The sequence below is a fragment of the Pan troglodytes genome, chromosome 3 (assembly GCF_028858775.2).
Source record: "Pan troglodytes isolate AG18354 chromosome 3, NHGRI_mPanTro3-v2.0_pri, whole genome shotgun sequence".
NCBI lineage: Eukaryota > Metazoa > Chordata > Mammalia > Primates > Hominidae > Pan > Pan troglodytes.
The window spans coordinates 170,039,230-170,055,554 of record NC_072401.2 but is presented as its reverse complement, the minus strand read 5'-3'; the positions used below and the strand labels follow the sequence as shown (position 1 = coordinate 170,055,554).

At 38.0% G+C, this 16,325-nt stretch overlaps 1 protein-coding gene across 11 annotated transcripts in view; it reads left to right on the top strand.

Annotated features, from left to right (window-relative positions):
* The window catches only part of DDX60L (DExD/H-box 60 like), a 123,834-nt gene that overhangs the window by 90,330 nt on the left and 17,179 nt on the right, over nucleotides 1-16,325 (top strand). For 9 of the 11 annotated variants that reach the window (XM_054683911.2, XM_054683912.2, XM_063808442.1 and 6 more), the window contains 5 exons: nucleotides 5,409-5,609; nucleotides 10,407-10,511; nucleotides 10,733-10,874; nucleotides 11,762-11,883; nucleotides 14,696-14,843. In XM_054683911.2, the coding sequence (XP_054539886.1) occupies nucleotides 5,409-5,609; nucleotides 10,407-10,511; nucleotides 10,733-10,874; nucleotides 11,762-11,883; nucleotides 14,696-14,843 (718 nt within the window). The remainder of the gene's footprint in view (nucleotides 1-5,408; nucleotides 5,610-10,406; nucleotides 10,512-10,732; nucleotides 10,875-11,761; nucleotides 11,884-14,695; nucleotides 14,844-16,325) is intronic. The other 2 variants (XM_063808445.1, XR_010156232.1) reach the window with 2 other exon arrangements.

The following is a 16,325-nucleotide window of genomic DNA, read 5'->3' as shown; positions in this document are numbered from 1 at the left end:
GAAGAAATCCAACATCATTTATTTACTATGGACCACAATGAGAGTGGAACTACTTTGTTATCCTGCCCTGATGACTTAGCATTATCTCCTAGGACAGAATAAAATATACTTTCTCTGTGAATGGATTTTATTTGTTTCTCGAGGGTCAGGTGGCAGACCTTTCTGGGAATTGCCCCTTGCACTTACACCCCTCAACAACCGCCTCATCATCCCAAATGTCAGGTTGTCTCTGTCTAGAGAAATGCACTTAAAACAGAATTGTATTTCCATATTATTTCTATGTTATTTACAATTTGTCTAGAAGGATTGTCATACAATGAGAACCAGAAAATGTTAGTTCTACTGCTTGCACTTTTGTACCAAAAGTATTTCATGCATCTCAGTTTCGTCATGATCTTATAGCTACAGCCTTAGTTTAGCTGTCATTATTTTGACTTCATGTCAGTATTTTGACACATCTTCCAACTAGAAGTAAGCATTTACTATGTTTTATACTTAGAAGTTTTAAAAAAGAAAATCTACCTGTGGATTTATGTTTCTCACTCAACAACTAAGTTATTACTTAGAAATATAAATAGAAAATTCAGTCTCCAAAGCTGGTTTCCCAGGAACTGACTTCAGTGACTTTGTCCAGCTGTATCAGAATCTTGTTCTTTCTCTAGATCTATTTGAATATGTGGCATGAAGCTATGCACCTTCCTTCCTTCTAGTGCTTTCTTTGATAGAGGAATCTAGTCTCATAGGAGTGTGATTTTTCCTAGCACAGCAGGTAATACAGACCCCTGAACTATGTATTTTATATTAGCTCTTGAAAGCAAATAATATGCTTTCCTGTATTAATTGAAAAAAATGATATGGATTTTCTGCTAACATGCCATTTTCTCCTTTTGGTCTTTCTATTTTCTATCTTTCAAAATATACTCATTTATATATTCCCTCAAATGGCATTTATTATGAGTCAAATACATGTCATGACCTGCTCCTAGGTGTTTTCCTCATGTCACTCAATCTTCGTAGGACTTTATTGCCTGTAAAATAAAGAGAATACTTGTTAGCTTCACCTTCCTGGCTTTTCTTCAACAATCAAGGAGAGCAGATTACACAAGGCTGTGAATAGCAGGAAGCTGTGATTATTAGAATCATTGGGAGCAGCCACTGAGAAAGCTGCCTACCACAGTCTGCTGCCTGGGTCCCAATGAGTCACTTCTTTCCCATAAGCAAAAACACATTCACTGCCTCCCAGGGCCTCCAAAAGTCTCCTTATTGGCATACTCCTGGGATTGCTCTAGTTATCAGAATGCCCTTATTGCTATCTCAGTCTCTTGGTATCCTTTCCTGGGCCTCTTCACCACCATATCAGCATTACCTTGATTCTGCCTACATTCAAACCAGCCTGTTGCCCTGCCCCTCCCCTGCTGGGACTGCTCACCACCACACTGGTGGCCTGGCTCAAGTCTTGCCTCAGGTACCTATGCGCTAGATCTTCACAGTGCTTCTGAAGGAGTATGTATAATGATTAATATGGGGGAATCTGGTCCTAGATTCCCTAGGCTTAACTCTTTGCCTTATTCTTCACTAGCCGTGCAACTACGGACAAGTTAGTTAATTTCTCAGGTGTCAGTTTCTCAATCTGTACGATGGTGACAATAATTATATTTTAGAAAGTTATTATGAGGACTAACTGAAAAATGTACACCACTCAGAACTGTGCACAGCACATAGTAAGTGCTCAATGAATGCCAGCTGTTATTAGTAGGGCCCTTTGCATCCTGATCACCATGTGATTTTTTTTAAATATATATATTTATTTCTTGTTCTTTCCTAGTGAGAACCTTCTGGCACAAATTGTTTTAGTAATTGACCTCTCATTTCTGCTATGCCTTGTTCATCAGGACATTTGCTCTCCTCCTTCCTCTTAGAGACTTTTCCTTCTTTCCCCTGATTGAAATCCTAGCCCTTCACAAGGGTCTGATTGAACTGTCCTTATGTGTTTTCTCTGAAGTCTTCTTTGATTACTCCAGCTTTGGGGAAATGTGATTGCGCTTGTTCTTTCATTGTTCTTGTTATGTGCTCTTGTAAATTCCATTAAGGAATTTGTATCTCAAATAGCAATTAGCATGGGGATGACAAGAGATGCTGAAGGTATTTGTGGAACTGATGATTTCTTCTGTACAATGTGCATCCATCTATGCCAGGCTGTCATTTTCAGTTGTGGTATAATGGAAACCATGATAATGGAAAATCTGTGGACATGAGGTGATTATTGCCAAACAGATGTGAGACTTCAGGTGAGATATCTGAACTGCTGGATCTTCCTTCACTATCTCCAGAATGGCTGTGATAATCACTACCCCACAGCCCATGTGAGGATTAAGTGAAATAGGAAAGAGACACATTAAAGGTCCTTAATAAACATTTCCTTCTTCATTTGCCGTGCCCACTTTTTCACTCCGGAGTCATCTTTAATGCTTTTCTCTCCTTTTCTTTTGATGCTTAATCTATTACACAGATCATCCAATTACTCTTCTGCAGTGGTGTCCTCAGATTTCTGTATCACAATTTCTGTAGCCAGCATCCTTCTTCCTTCATTCTTTAGCCAGGGCTATTATAAGAATGTTAACAAAAGGATATGAGATCTGCAGAGGCAAAACAGAGTTTTATTTTCTATAAAAAACAATCTGCAGATTGGAGAAACTCAGCCTTTGCTGTAAGTGAAAGTGGGCTCTTCAAAGAACAAAGGGAGGGTCTGGCCTAAATAGGGAAAGTTCTCAGCCTTGTTTTCAATCAGATCCTTTGTTTGCAAATGAAGGATTCAAACTTCTTCCTTTCTGATTGGTTGAAATAGTTGAGCTCTGACTGAGTGGTTTCCAAGCTCCGAACCAGAAGTTTCCATCAGATGTTTCTTTCAAACAACTAGGAGTGGAGATTTCCAACCACAGTTTATCTTGGCACCACCAACAGCAGCTGGTTTGGCTTGATCGTAGGAAGCAACCTTTGACACCTTTACATCTTTCTGAGAACACAGCATGCATGACCACTCCCTCACCCTGCCGTGACTGCCTAGTTCTGTTTTACCTTTGAGCACCTCAGCCACAGGAGTCCATTCTGTCTGTTGGCCAGGGGCATACTTTAACAGTCCTCCTGGTTATGATTTGCCCATATTCTATTCTGTGCTGTAGATGATGGATAGCATCGTTTTTCTTCATGTCATTTTCTGGCAAGGGAATATTTGATGGCTAATTCTACTCTAGGATCAAATATAGAAGTGTTGGCAATATTCAAGCCCTTTATCAATAAAATCCCTTTTGCTCTCTATCTAAAATATGTATATTCTTATGCTCATGAACATTTATCCTAATCAATCTAATCTTCTTACTGTTTCTAACCATCTTTCTAATCTCTGTCTTCTTGCTTTTTTCTTCTCTGCTGTCATTGTTTTGCATGGGTTGTCTACCACGTAACCTTCAGGAATCTCATTTTTAGGATTCCCAGAGGCAGGCTCACATGGCCCTTGGGGACGTGACTTTGATTAAAAAAACATCAGGGATTAGTTGAATCTGCTACTTCTCAGTTGTTGGATTGTGGCTAAGTTACTTAGGTTCTCTGCGCTCACTTTTCTTATCTTTGTTCTTTTTTTTTTTTTCAACGTCACATTAGAAGTCCTTCTTTATCTTTAAATGGGGCTGACAATACTCTGTACCTCACTGGATTATTATGAAGACCGCCTAAAACTAATTTATATAAAGGGCCCAGCACATATTAAGCATTGAATAAATGACTGTTACTTCTTCTGCAAATAGTTGGTCCTTGACATACCTCTTCCACGAAGCCTTTCAAGATGTTGTCTCTTTCAATAAATTTACTTGATTTGTATCTCAAGGAGCTTAGGCACACTTTTTAAATTTCATTACTTTTAACTCTAGTTGTTAGAAGAGTGAGAGAAAATGGCTTAAATAGGGAACAGTTGCTGTTGGTGGTGCCAAGTGTGGTTGGAATTCCCCGCTTCCAGCTGTTTGAAAGAAACATCCGGCAGACTCTTCTAGTTTGGAGCTTGAAACCACCCAGTCAGAGCTCAACTATTTCAACCAAGCAGAACTGAAGAAGTTTGAATCCTTCATTTGCAAACGATGGATCTGATTGAAAACAAGGCTGAGAACTTTCCCTATTCAAGACACTCTCTAGTTCTATTCCTCCCTCTCTCTCTCCCCTTCTCCCTTTCCCTCTCCCTCCCTCCCTCTATCCCTCTATCACTCCCTCTCTCTCTCGTTCTCTTTGTGTGTGTGTGTGGTGAGAAAGAGTGGGGGTATATGGACTCTAAGCTCCTTGAAAGCAGTTTCCATTTGTAAGTTTCTTTTACGTATCATCTTACCATCCCTAGTACAGTTGTCTGCATGATAGGGAATACCTGTTAATGACTCTGCCTCTGAATATGAGCAAAACGCAAACTGCTTTTTCTATTCTGTCACTCTATAATAATCACTACAATCAACACAGAAGACTTCTGTGACCAAATGTGTGGGGATTTCTGCTCACCACCGAGTGAACAGTCAATTCTGCAGCTCAATTCAATTCCACATTACCTACCTGAAGATAGCATCGGATTCCACACATTGAGGGCTCAGTCCCCAAGACTGCCTCCTCTTCAGACACCAGTCACAAGTGCAGCCCTCTGGAACTTATGACCAACTGGCTTCAAGTTGGGGTTCCCATGACCCCCTCTTTGGGTTTAGTTAATTTTCTAGAGTGGCTCATGGAACTCAGAAACACTTATATTTATCAGTTTATTATGAAGGATATTATAAAGGATACAGAAGAGCTGTGAGGGCAAGGTATGGGTCAAGGGGCACGGAGCTTCCATGCCCTCTGAGGGCACACCACCCTCCAGGAAACTCCGTGTATTCAGCTGTCTGGAAGCTCTTTGAGACAGTCCCTTTAGGTTTTTATGGAAACTTCACTACACAGGCCTGAAGAATTAAACCATTAGCCACTGGTGATAAACTTAACCTTGAGCCCTTCTCCCTTCCCCAGAAATTGCGAGGAGGGGCTGAAAGTCCCAATCCTCTAATCATGCCTTGGTCTTTCTGGTGACCAGTCCCCGTCCTGAAGCTGCCTAGAGACTGCCAGCTATCAGCCAACTCATTCACATACAGATATTGGAGAGTCCAAGGATTTTATGAGTCATATGCCAGCAACTGGGGCCAAAGACCAAATATATATCACAATGCCTCCTTATCTCTTTTGCCCAGCCACACTGTATTTTTTAAGTGCCATGTTAACATAGATTAGTTTCAGGACTAAATACACAATTTAACACAATCCCGGATAACAAGTGTAAAGTCATAAATCTTTGGACTTCATAGGATAATTATCTGTGGAGGTTTTACATTGTGATTCTTTGCTGCTTCCAGATGTCTGGTCGTGCTGGAAGAAGAGGTCAAGACCTGCTTGGAAATGTGTATTTCTTTGATATCCCATTGCCCAAAATAAAAAGACTCCTTGTATCCAGTGTTCCTGAGCTGAGAGGACAGTTCCCTCTCAGCATAACCCTGGTCCTGCGACTCATGCTGCTGGCTTCCAAGGGAGATGACCCAGAGGATGCCAAGGCAAAGGTACCGTGCTGGACACTGCCTGAGGTTCAGTCTTCATCACTGGCCTGGCTCTAGTCAGGTCTGCTGCTCTTTTAGAAGTCTGTCTTGAGAAAGAAAATAAACTTTCTTTTTGTTTGATTGTTTTGGAGACAGGGTCTCGCTGTGTCATCTAGGCTGGAGTGCAGTGGTACAATCATGGTTTACTGCAGCCTTAATCACCTGGGCTCAAGTGATCTTCCCATCTCAGCATCCCAAGTAGCTGGCACTACAGGTGTACACCACCATGCCCAGCTAATTTTTATTTTATTTTTTTGTGTAGAGGTGAGGGCTCACTGTTGCCCAGGCTGGTCTCAAACTCCTGGGCTCAAGCAATCCACCCACTGTATTAGGGTTCTCTAGAGTGACAGAACTAATAGGATAGATATATGTATAAAGAAGAGTTTATTAAGTATTAACTCACATGATCACAAGGACCCATAATAGGCCATCTGCAAGCTGAGGAGCAAGGAAGCCAGTCTGAGTCCCAAAATGAAAGAACTTGGAGTCTGATGCTCAAGGGCAGGAAGTATCCAGCACAGGAGAAAGATGTAGTTTGGGAGACTAAGTCAGTCTAGCCTTTTCATTTTTTCTGCCTGCTTTATATTCTGGCCATGCTGGCAGCTGATTAGATGGTGCCCACCCACATTAAGGGTGGGTCTGCCTTTCCCAGCCCACTGAGTCAAATGTTAATCTCCTTTGGCAACACGCTCAAAGACACACCTAAGATCAATACTTTGAATGCTTCAATCCAATCAAGTTGACACTCAGTGTTAACCATCACACCTGCCTTGGCCTCCCAAAATGTTGAGATTACAGGTGTGAACCAGTGCACTTGGCCAAGAAACTTTTTATCTGAGGAATGTGAGTGCCCTTTAATTATCAGGCCCAGAGAGGCATTGGGGTGTGACAGGGTGTGACAGCAGTCATGTCTCACTCCCCTCGTAAGCTAAATAATTACCTCTTGAAGCCACTTCCTATGTGGACTCTAGGCTAACTGACATGTAGTAGCCATAAAACACCATACATTGGACACCATACCTCATTCCTTGTAGTTCAACAATGTATAGCCAATCACAAATCAATGTTATTTCTGTAAAACTGTGAGAACTCCTGTCAAAAAACTTTGTATCAGCCCACTTCTTGTCCCCTTTTGCCTTTAAAAATCTACTTGTAGCAAAGGCTGAGCAGAATACTCTTTGGGACAACTTGGAAGTGTGTCTGTCCCAGACAGCTGTCTTCAACCTTGGCCCAAATGAACTCTCTATATTAATTTTGCCTCAGTATTTTTCACGTCAACAGTAGCAATAGCTCTTCAGTTTCATCACTCTTTTAATGATTTGCATTTTCTTGATTAGTATATGTTTCTTCAGGACAGAAAAAAATAATTTTGTTTTACCACCAAAGACCATAAGGCATTAAGAATTACCAGGGTTATTTTAATGTGTGAAAAGCAATATAGTATAATGGTTGAATATTGGCTATAGACTCATAAAGGTCTGGAATAGGTCCCTGGTTCAATTATTTACTGACTATTTAACTTTAATAAGGCAATTACATTTTCCTAAACCTCAGAACTGTCAGCTACAAAATGGCAATAACAACCACTATAAATTATAGTTAAATTAAATGAACTAGTTAATGCAAGTCAAGGACTTCTTAGCATCATATTCGATGAGTAGTAAACACATAAATGCTAGCTATTATTGTTTGTAGTCTCAGGTCTTATGATTTTAGTTTTAGGTTTGTTTTTGTTTTGCTTTAGTGTTCATTAAAGAGAAGAATGGGAAAAGCACTTGCTAACTTTTTCATTCTTTTTATATGTTGATTTTTACTTTTTCCTTTATAAAGGAAGTCAAGTATGAGTGAAAACTGATAATATAACTTGTTTTTGACTGTCTATATATTTTTTGTGGAAAAATAGATTTGCTTCTACCTTAAATTCTGTTATGTTGTCAGCATTTGCCACTTAATTAATTAGATCAATATGAAATTTTTACATTAAAGAATTATTAGAAGAATTATAAGTGAAATGAAAGATTGAATGTATTCTCAAATGTATCACTCTTAATTCCAGATAAAAATGAGGAAAACAGTATTGCTGTATTAAAAATAAAAATTATATTTTAAATATAAAATAACCTGTTTATAAAAGTTTATTTGGAACCATAGAAAAGCTGAAAGAAGGAAAAATCACCCATACCTACTTCCACTACTCACTTGATCTTAGCCAAAAGGCCAAGAAGCGATAGTTCCACTACTCAAAGGAAACTGCTTTATTATTTTGGTATATTTCTTCCAGTCTTTTCCACCTAAATGTGGGTAAGTGTTTGCTTTTTAAAGAATGGATGCAGTTATGTTGAACTAGATGTCAGAATTTGGTAAATTTGCCTGAGGTTTTCAATCAGAACAATTTTGGGGGCTGTAACCCCATGTTGAGTAATATATAATTCACATTAAAATTTAAATTTAATAAAATATCATTGTAAGGTTACCAAGTTTTCCATATTCTTATATATTCATTATCATGGCCAGTTACGTCAGATTCCACTTGCCAAGACAAAGAGTCTTCCCAGAACCCTGTAATGAGTCAGGTGTGTGCCTTTTGATAGTCACAGAGAACAGCGACACCCAGTTCTATGTAAAAGTGGCCCCATTCTTGGTTTTGATTACTCTCCCAGGAAGAGAGAGTAGTACACTTTTAAGGTTTTTGTTGTTGTTTTTCATATAATAACGTTTGTGAAGGTGGCATATTTTCTGGGCTCCTGCATATTTGAGGAGATTTTTTCTTTTGTAGTAAGGACAATTTAACCTGGCATAAATTTTTTGGATTTGAGCCATTAGTCTTCAGAATTGTCGATGCTTCATTTTCTTTGGCATCTACTGTTGTGGAGATATAATCTGTGGCCCTACTGATTGCTGTTTTCTTGTAGGTCACTTGACTTTTTCTTCCCATGTATATGGATCCTTTTCTTTATTCTTATATGTTACTTTTATAGGAGAAGTTTCTAGTTATAGTTTTTTTTTTAAATTGATAGTGTTTATCATATTCAGAACCTTTTCAATTTATCACATTCAAGTTGTTTTTGAAGAAGTATATTTATTAAATTAGATTTTTAATTTGATTTCTATTTTAATTGCTTTGGTTTCTTTATTAGAAAAAGTTTCACTGGCTGGGTATGGTGGCATGTACCTGTAGTCCCAGCTATTTGGGAGGCTGAGGCAAGAGGATCACTTGAGTCCAGGAGTTTGAGGTTGCAGTGAGCTATGACCTACTGCACTCCAGCCTGTGATGGGAGGGAATGCTGCAAAGGTCTCTGAAATGTCTGTGAGGACTTTTCCAATTGTCTTGACTATCAGCATTTGCCTTCCTTTTAGTTATACAAATATATGCAGGCTGCTTGAATTCCTGCCCAGAAAATAGGCTTTTCTTTTCTGCCACATGGCTAGGCTGCATATTTTTCAGATTTATACTCTGCTTCCCTTTCAAATACAAGTTCTAGTTTCAGGTGATTTCTTTGCTAACACATATGCGCATAGGTTGATAGAAGCAGCCAGGCTACATCTTGAACACTTTGCTACTTAGAAATTTATTTCTGCCACATACCCTAAATCATCTCTTTCAAGTTCAAAGTTCTACAGTTCCCTAGAGCAGGAGCACAATGCAGCTAACCTCTTTGCTAACACTTAACAAAATTGACCTTTGCTCCAGTTCCCAATAAGTTCTTCATCTCCATCTGAGACCTCATTAGCCTGGACTTCATTGTCCATATTACTATTAGCATTTTGATCACAACAGTTTAACAAGTCTTTAGGATGTTCCAAACTTTCCCTCATCTTCCTGTCTTCTTCTGAGCCCTCCACAAAATTCCAACCTCTGTCCACTATGCAGTTCCAAAATCGCTTCCACATTTTCAGATATCTTTATAGCAGTGCCCCACTCCTCAGTATCAACTTTCTGTATTAGTTCATTCTCACGCTGCTATACAGAGACACTTGAGACTGGGTAATTTATAAAGAAAAGACATTTTATTGGCTCATGGTTCTGCAGGCTGTACAGGAAGCATAAGTAGCTTCTGCTTCTGGGTAGGCCTCAGGAAACTTTCAATCATGTCAGAAACTGAAGCAGAAGTAGGCCATGTGTTACATGCATGGCTGGAGCAGGAGGAAGAGAGGTAGAGGGGAGGTGCTACACACTTTTAAACAACCAGATCTCATGATAACTCACTATCATGAGAACAGCACCAAAGGGGAAATTCACCTCCATGATCCAATCACCTCCAATCAGGCCCCACCTCCAACACTGGGGATTACAATTTGACATGAAATTTGGGTGATGACACAGATCCAAATATTTCCATTCTGTTGACTGCAATCTACCTAATTCCATTAGGTTTAATGGGATAACTCAAGATTCAGAACAATATAATTACTCTATTTACCTTTAGAATGGCCTAAGAGAACTAATCTTGTAAGCCAGATTGGCTTTCATACTTTATTTTTTCAGGCCACTATTGGTCACCACTGTTTCAGGGATTTAGCAGCTTATTTTCCAATCTGGGTTATGTATAACAGTTCTGCTTTATATGATGTATTTAATTCAAGGAAGCATGTACCATGTGAAGACACAATCAAAGAGATAATATGAAATCAAATGACATTTACTTTCACATAAGTTCTGATAACATTATCTATATAGTATGTATGTGTACTATTTATTACATATCAGTATTTACAAATACTGTTTAAAACTAGATAAATTAAAGTACTCTTCTTTTATAGGTGTTGTCAGTGCTAAAGCATTCATTGCTGTCTTTTAAGAGACGAAGAGCCGTGGAGACTTTGAAACTTTACTTTTTGTTTTCCTTGCAGCTCCTGATCAAAGAGGTATCATCGTGCTTTGGCTTTTTGTTCTCTGTAACTAGTACCGTGTAAATTTCTTTCTATGCTAAACCAACTGAAGTTTCTATAAGCTGCATTCAATGATAATGTTACTTATCATTTATTAATAAATGAAGTCAGGTAATATTTGTCAGTCACTCACACTGGTATTTTATGGTATTTGAGTACATGGCAAGTTAAATCAACTTTTTGTTTCTCATTTTTAGGACTATTTAAATAAAAAGGGTAATCCAAAGAAATTTGCAGGACTTGCATCATATTTGCATGGTCATGAACCTTCAAATCTTGTTTTTGTAAATTTTCTCAAGAGAGGCCTTTTCCATAATCTCTGTAAGCCAGCCTGGAAAGGTAAGCTTGGGTTTTATACCTGTAGTCGAAAAATGGCAACATATTTATTGAATAGCCAAAACCGCAGATAAGTTTTTCTCTTCTTCCTCCTTCTCATTTATTAAAGCAAATAAATACTAAGTATATGTTCAGATTTACAGATGCCAAAAAATTAGACACTGAAAGTCAACTGATATTTATTCTAATAAAGAGTATTTGAGGGCTACTTATATATTACCTAACTGATAAAGAATATTTGCAGAAGAGAAAATGGAGAAGCATAGAAAGAGAATAAGTTTCTGATGGTCATATGATTTTAGTATGCTTCAGAGCCCAGTTAATTAAACCTAGCCACCTTTTAATGCCCATAGTATGGTGCTCATGTGTTATGGGGAGTGGAGAGTAGGTCAAGATGACCAGAACCTAGAGCTAGTGTTTAGAAGTGTTGGTAGGTAAGTTTGGAAGCTTTGTTTTGACAGGATTTGAAACACCCTAAAGAGCAGGCCAAGGAACCTGGATTTTTCAATTAGCCATTGAGATACCCTCAAAGGTTTTTGAGTAAAGGAGGGATATGTTTATATTCATGCTTTGGAAAGGCTGATCACTCTCAAGATGGCCTGAAGAAAGGAGAGTGCAAGTCAGGAAACCAGTTAGTAAACATTCTGGGGTGGGAACTAGGGCGGGTATAGCAAGGATGGAAAAACAAGGCACAGAATATAAAATCTCCTGTCTTACCCAAAAAAATAAATGTGCACATAGTATGTCAAATATGGTCAATTTCTGAGGTATATATTTACTAGAAAATTTTGCCTTCAACAAAAGGAAATGTACTATAAAAACAAATTTAGGCAGAAAATACATGGAATCAACATTATTCTTATTTATAATAATGCTCTTTATTTCAATAGGCTCACAACAATTTTCCCAAGATGTGATGGAAAAGCTCGTGTTAGTATTGGCAAATTTGTTTGGAAGAAAATATATTCCAGCAAAATTCCAAAATGCTAATTTAAGTTTTTCTCAGTCAAAGGTGAAGTTTATTATACTTACAATGATATAATAATGATAGTTATTAAATGTATGCTACTGGAAAGCATTCAGTACCTATAGGGTTAAATTAATATCAGCTACTCCATTTGTTTTAATAGTGTTGTCTTTTCATAATTAGAGTTCTATTTAATTTGTAGTTCAAACATCTTCCCCTGCTAATCTAACAAACAATTCTTATCCCTAAAGTTTTTTCACTTTATTGGAGCAAATTATGTAATTCAGTAGCAACAGAGATTACATACACAAATAGTCATTTAAATAGAATGACAGCCCTACTGCTGAACCTATAGTTCCCTTGGGATTGTTTACAGCTAGGGATGGGAGTGCAGGGAAGGAATTACATTATGAGCTCTAATGTCCTCTTCAGACAATATTGAGGTGGTCACCTAAGAAAGAATCCCCTAACTTAAGGGTTGAGAGACTGAAAGAAAAATTATTTTCTAAGTTTTTTTGTAACACTGTTTGTTTCCAATTTCTTATTTTTTTAAAGACACAACAACAAAATAATAACAAGCAAACAGAACCCAAGAAAATGTGCATTAGAACCTGGGAATGTAGAAGAAGCTTGTTTCTATCCAGTAACCCTAGTGAATAGAGAACAAAAAGGGAATTAGCATTAATCTAGGCTTTCTGACCTCACAATGCCTCTGGATATACCTCCAGACTTGAGCACCCAATTTTAGTTACTGACATATATCCACATTGCAAACCACTGGAACTGTTAATCATTTTCTTAAATGCATACACATTTTAAAGTATTTAAAAAGGAAACTTCATATTTACTACTACTGTAAATAGAAAGCCAGGATCTTTGATTTCAAAACTAAGGAAGCCATAAGAATAGATGCAGTTAACATGGTTCTCAGCTGAAGCTGCTCTCTCTTTGCTACAAAAAGAGATTATAAACTTTTAGAGAAACAATGGTGGTCTATTGCCTCTGGACTTTCTAGGGTTATCAGAAAGAATAGAAGAGGACTGGAAAGAAGATATTTTTATTTATTTATTTATTTATATATTTATTTATTTGAGACGGAGTCTTGCTCACTCACCCAGGCTAGAGTGCAGTGGCGCAATCTCAGCTCACTGCAACTTCCACCTCCCAGGTTCAAGCCATTCTCCTGCCTCAGCCTCCCAAGTAGCTGGGATTGCAGGCTTCGCCACCACGCTTGGCTAATTTTTTTGTATTTTTAGTACAGTTGAGGTTTCATCAGGTTGGCCAGGTTGGTTTTAAACTCCTGACCTCAAGTGATGCGCCCGCCTTGGCTTCCCAAAGTGGTGGGATTACAGGCATGAGCCACCATGCCCAGCCCACTTTTTATTTTTTAAAACTGATGTATAATTACTCAATGTTCTGTGTGTCACACTAAATCATCTCATGTACCTCTTATATTATGTACCATCATTTGGGATAACTGCTCTATATTAGTCAATTAGCAAAGATTTATTGAGCAATAAATATGTGTAAACTGTAGCAAAAATCATGATTGGGAAACATAGTTGCTACCTTCCAAGAGCTTGCTCTCCTGATGGGGCTGTATAGCATACACATTCGAGAAGGTGGCAAACAACACAAGGTGTACATGGTAGCAGCACATGCTGCCCTAGAACGGTGTCCAGCAGTGGCACAATGGCAGGACATGGAAGGCATAGCAGTAAAGAGACCATATCACTTTGACCAGAGTGTAGAGCTGCACCTGTCAATTTATTCTTTTGTCTTGGTCCATCCACAGATAGAGCTGAGTCCGTAGTAGGCTTGTGGAAATTGTCATACTATCCACTGTAAGGAGTTGGTAGGGGCATTCTTTATTATGTCCACACAGTTGCCTTTTGTAAGAATCCCCCTGGAAAATTCTTATCTGATATTAGTGCTGAGAATAAATAGCTGTTTATCTCATAGACATTCTGAAATGTGTCATTCACACTTGCTCCTAGGAATCTTAGAATATAATTTGTGCCCCATTTTAGTCTCTTTCTTGTTTTTCTTTCCTTTTTACCAAATTTTGATTTACATGATCATATTGTATTATCTTTACCCTTATAAAATACCTCAATTATTGGAAAAGTACAGGGTATGAATAAATTAAGGAAAATATCAAATAAATAATAAAACCCATAATTGTAACAGAAGAAAACCAAGAACATTTCTAATGTCATAGCTATTTCTAACTCACACTAAAGAAACTTCTAGTCCTAATTCTGAAAGAATTTGTTTTTAAACATGAAATTTGGAAGCTGAGTTAGCTTGCAATACCAGCTACTTCTCTATCTACTACCTGTCAGGTTTGGAACAAGTTTACCTCTGTGAGGGTTAGCTCCCTCATGTACAAAATGTAGATGAAAATGTTTACTGCATAGGGTTGTTCTCAGGATTAACTGAGCTAACATATAACTAGTGCTTGGGGCAGCACAGCACAGTGTTGGCACATAATCTGAACTCAATAAAGAATTGACGCTACTACTGCTACACTAACTTGTTACTTGCTCTCTAAATATGTCCCTCAAGTCTCTGAAATACACCTAAGTTTAAGATCAGTGTAGGACATGTTTCTATTAAATTGGTGGTTTTGGCTAAGTGGAGTCAAAATAACTTTTTTAAGGAAAGATACTTACATTTATAAATGTTGGTTGAAATCAAAAGGAAATTTTACCTTAATCTCACAGGTGAATAAAGTAATCAAGGGTTTTGATGAATGAGCATCAATCTACAGAACTATGCTGCAATCTTATCACCAAGCAGTTTAATTTTTTAAATAAAAGTAAAGAGATCTTTCTGAAATGTATTTCGCCCATAGGTGATCCTTGCCGAACTCCCGGAGGATTTTAAAGCTGCTTTATATGAGTATAACCTGGCAGTAATGAAGGATTTTGCCTCCTTCCTGCTGATTGCTTCCAAGTCGGTGAACATGAAAAAAGAGTATCAACTCCCTTTGTCAAGAATCAGTAAGCAGATTTTAGTTCCATTCTGGAACAATTTAAAGAGTAAACAATCTTGGTTAAGAAAGCCTCTGGATATTGGATGCTTCAAAGCTGGTAAAGGAGCTTATTACAGGGCAGCTGTACTAACCCAAGTGTTTTATCCCCAGAAAACAATTTAGCCCATTGTAGGGTGTGGTAATGGCTCTGTTTTCCAATTAAAAAAAAACTTTATAATTACCAAATATTAATTGGGCAATGGAGGAAAAAAAATAAAAGTCATTCATGAACCATTTTGATGGAAGGTTGCCTATCTGTTCAGGTTGGAAAACTGGATCAGAAAAAGTGACAGATGAAAAAGAAAATGGCATAATTTCTGGCATTTTTTTCCCCTGAGGGGCAGTTGCATAGTGGTTACAAATGTGAACACTGGCAGCAGAATGCCAAGGTCTAAATCCTGGCTCTGCTACTTATTAACCATGAGGTCTCATGCCAGTTACTTAATCTTTCTGTGTCTCATTTTTTTAATCTGTAAAATGAAATGACTAAAAATATTACCTAGCTTACAGAATTTTAGAGGATTAGGTATACTAATGTTTATAAGGTTCTTAAAACAGTGCATAGCACATAGTCAACATCGCGTAAGTCTATTCTACCCAACGTGGTAGCCACCAGCTAGCTACGTGTCACTATTTAAATTAAGTTGATTAAAAATAAAACAATTGAAAAGTTAATTCTTTAGTCACTTTAGCTTTAGTCACGTTAACTTTCCAGTGCTAGTGGCTTCTACTTTGGACACAGTAGAGGTAGAATATTTCTATCATTATGGAAAGTTCTAGCGGACGTTGCAAATATCATTCTTTGCTTCAATTATTTGTTCTTGATTGAGGAGTAACTGGTATTGCAAAGTAACTAAGCTTCCAAATTTCAATTTTATAGCAGGAAACTTTTAGGGGAGAATAAATGGAAAGAAGAAGCTAGACTAAGAGTAAAGAGTGGAGCCATAAAATGATTCTCATATTCCCCTGTCTCCTAATATAGTCTTAGTTGGAGTAAAAGACAGGGAGGTAAGCATTGTAGTTACTCAAGATTTGTTGATGTAGGACACAGCATGAGCAAATGCAGACAATAATGGTGGAAGCAAGGAAAGTAGTGCAGAGAAAAGATGATGGGAGTGTGTGATTGTGTCATGATGGGAAAAACGAGCCAGACCTGAGTGCATGACTTGGTGCCTTCCAAGTCCAGCGAGATGGTACTCGCTGGACGGAACCTCTGTTTTATCTCTTATGCCAGCTCCAAATCCACTGGTAGGAGCTGCCTGAACATCATGTCTAGGAGGTTTCTGAGGTTATATCTGAGTTCATAGGCAAAAATAACAGGTAATAAAAAAAAGTAATGATAATAAGTTAATAGTCAACATGGATTGAATGATTACTCTGTGCCAAGCTGTGTTAATGACTTTATGCACCATATCTCAATCAGTTTTCATTCTGATGAGATGAATGTCAC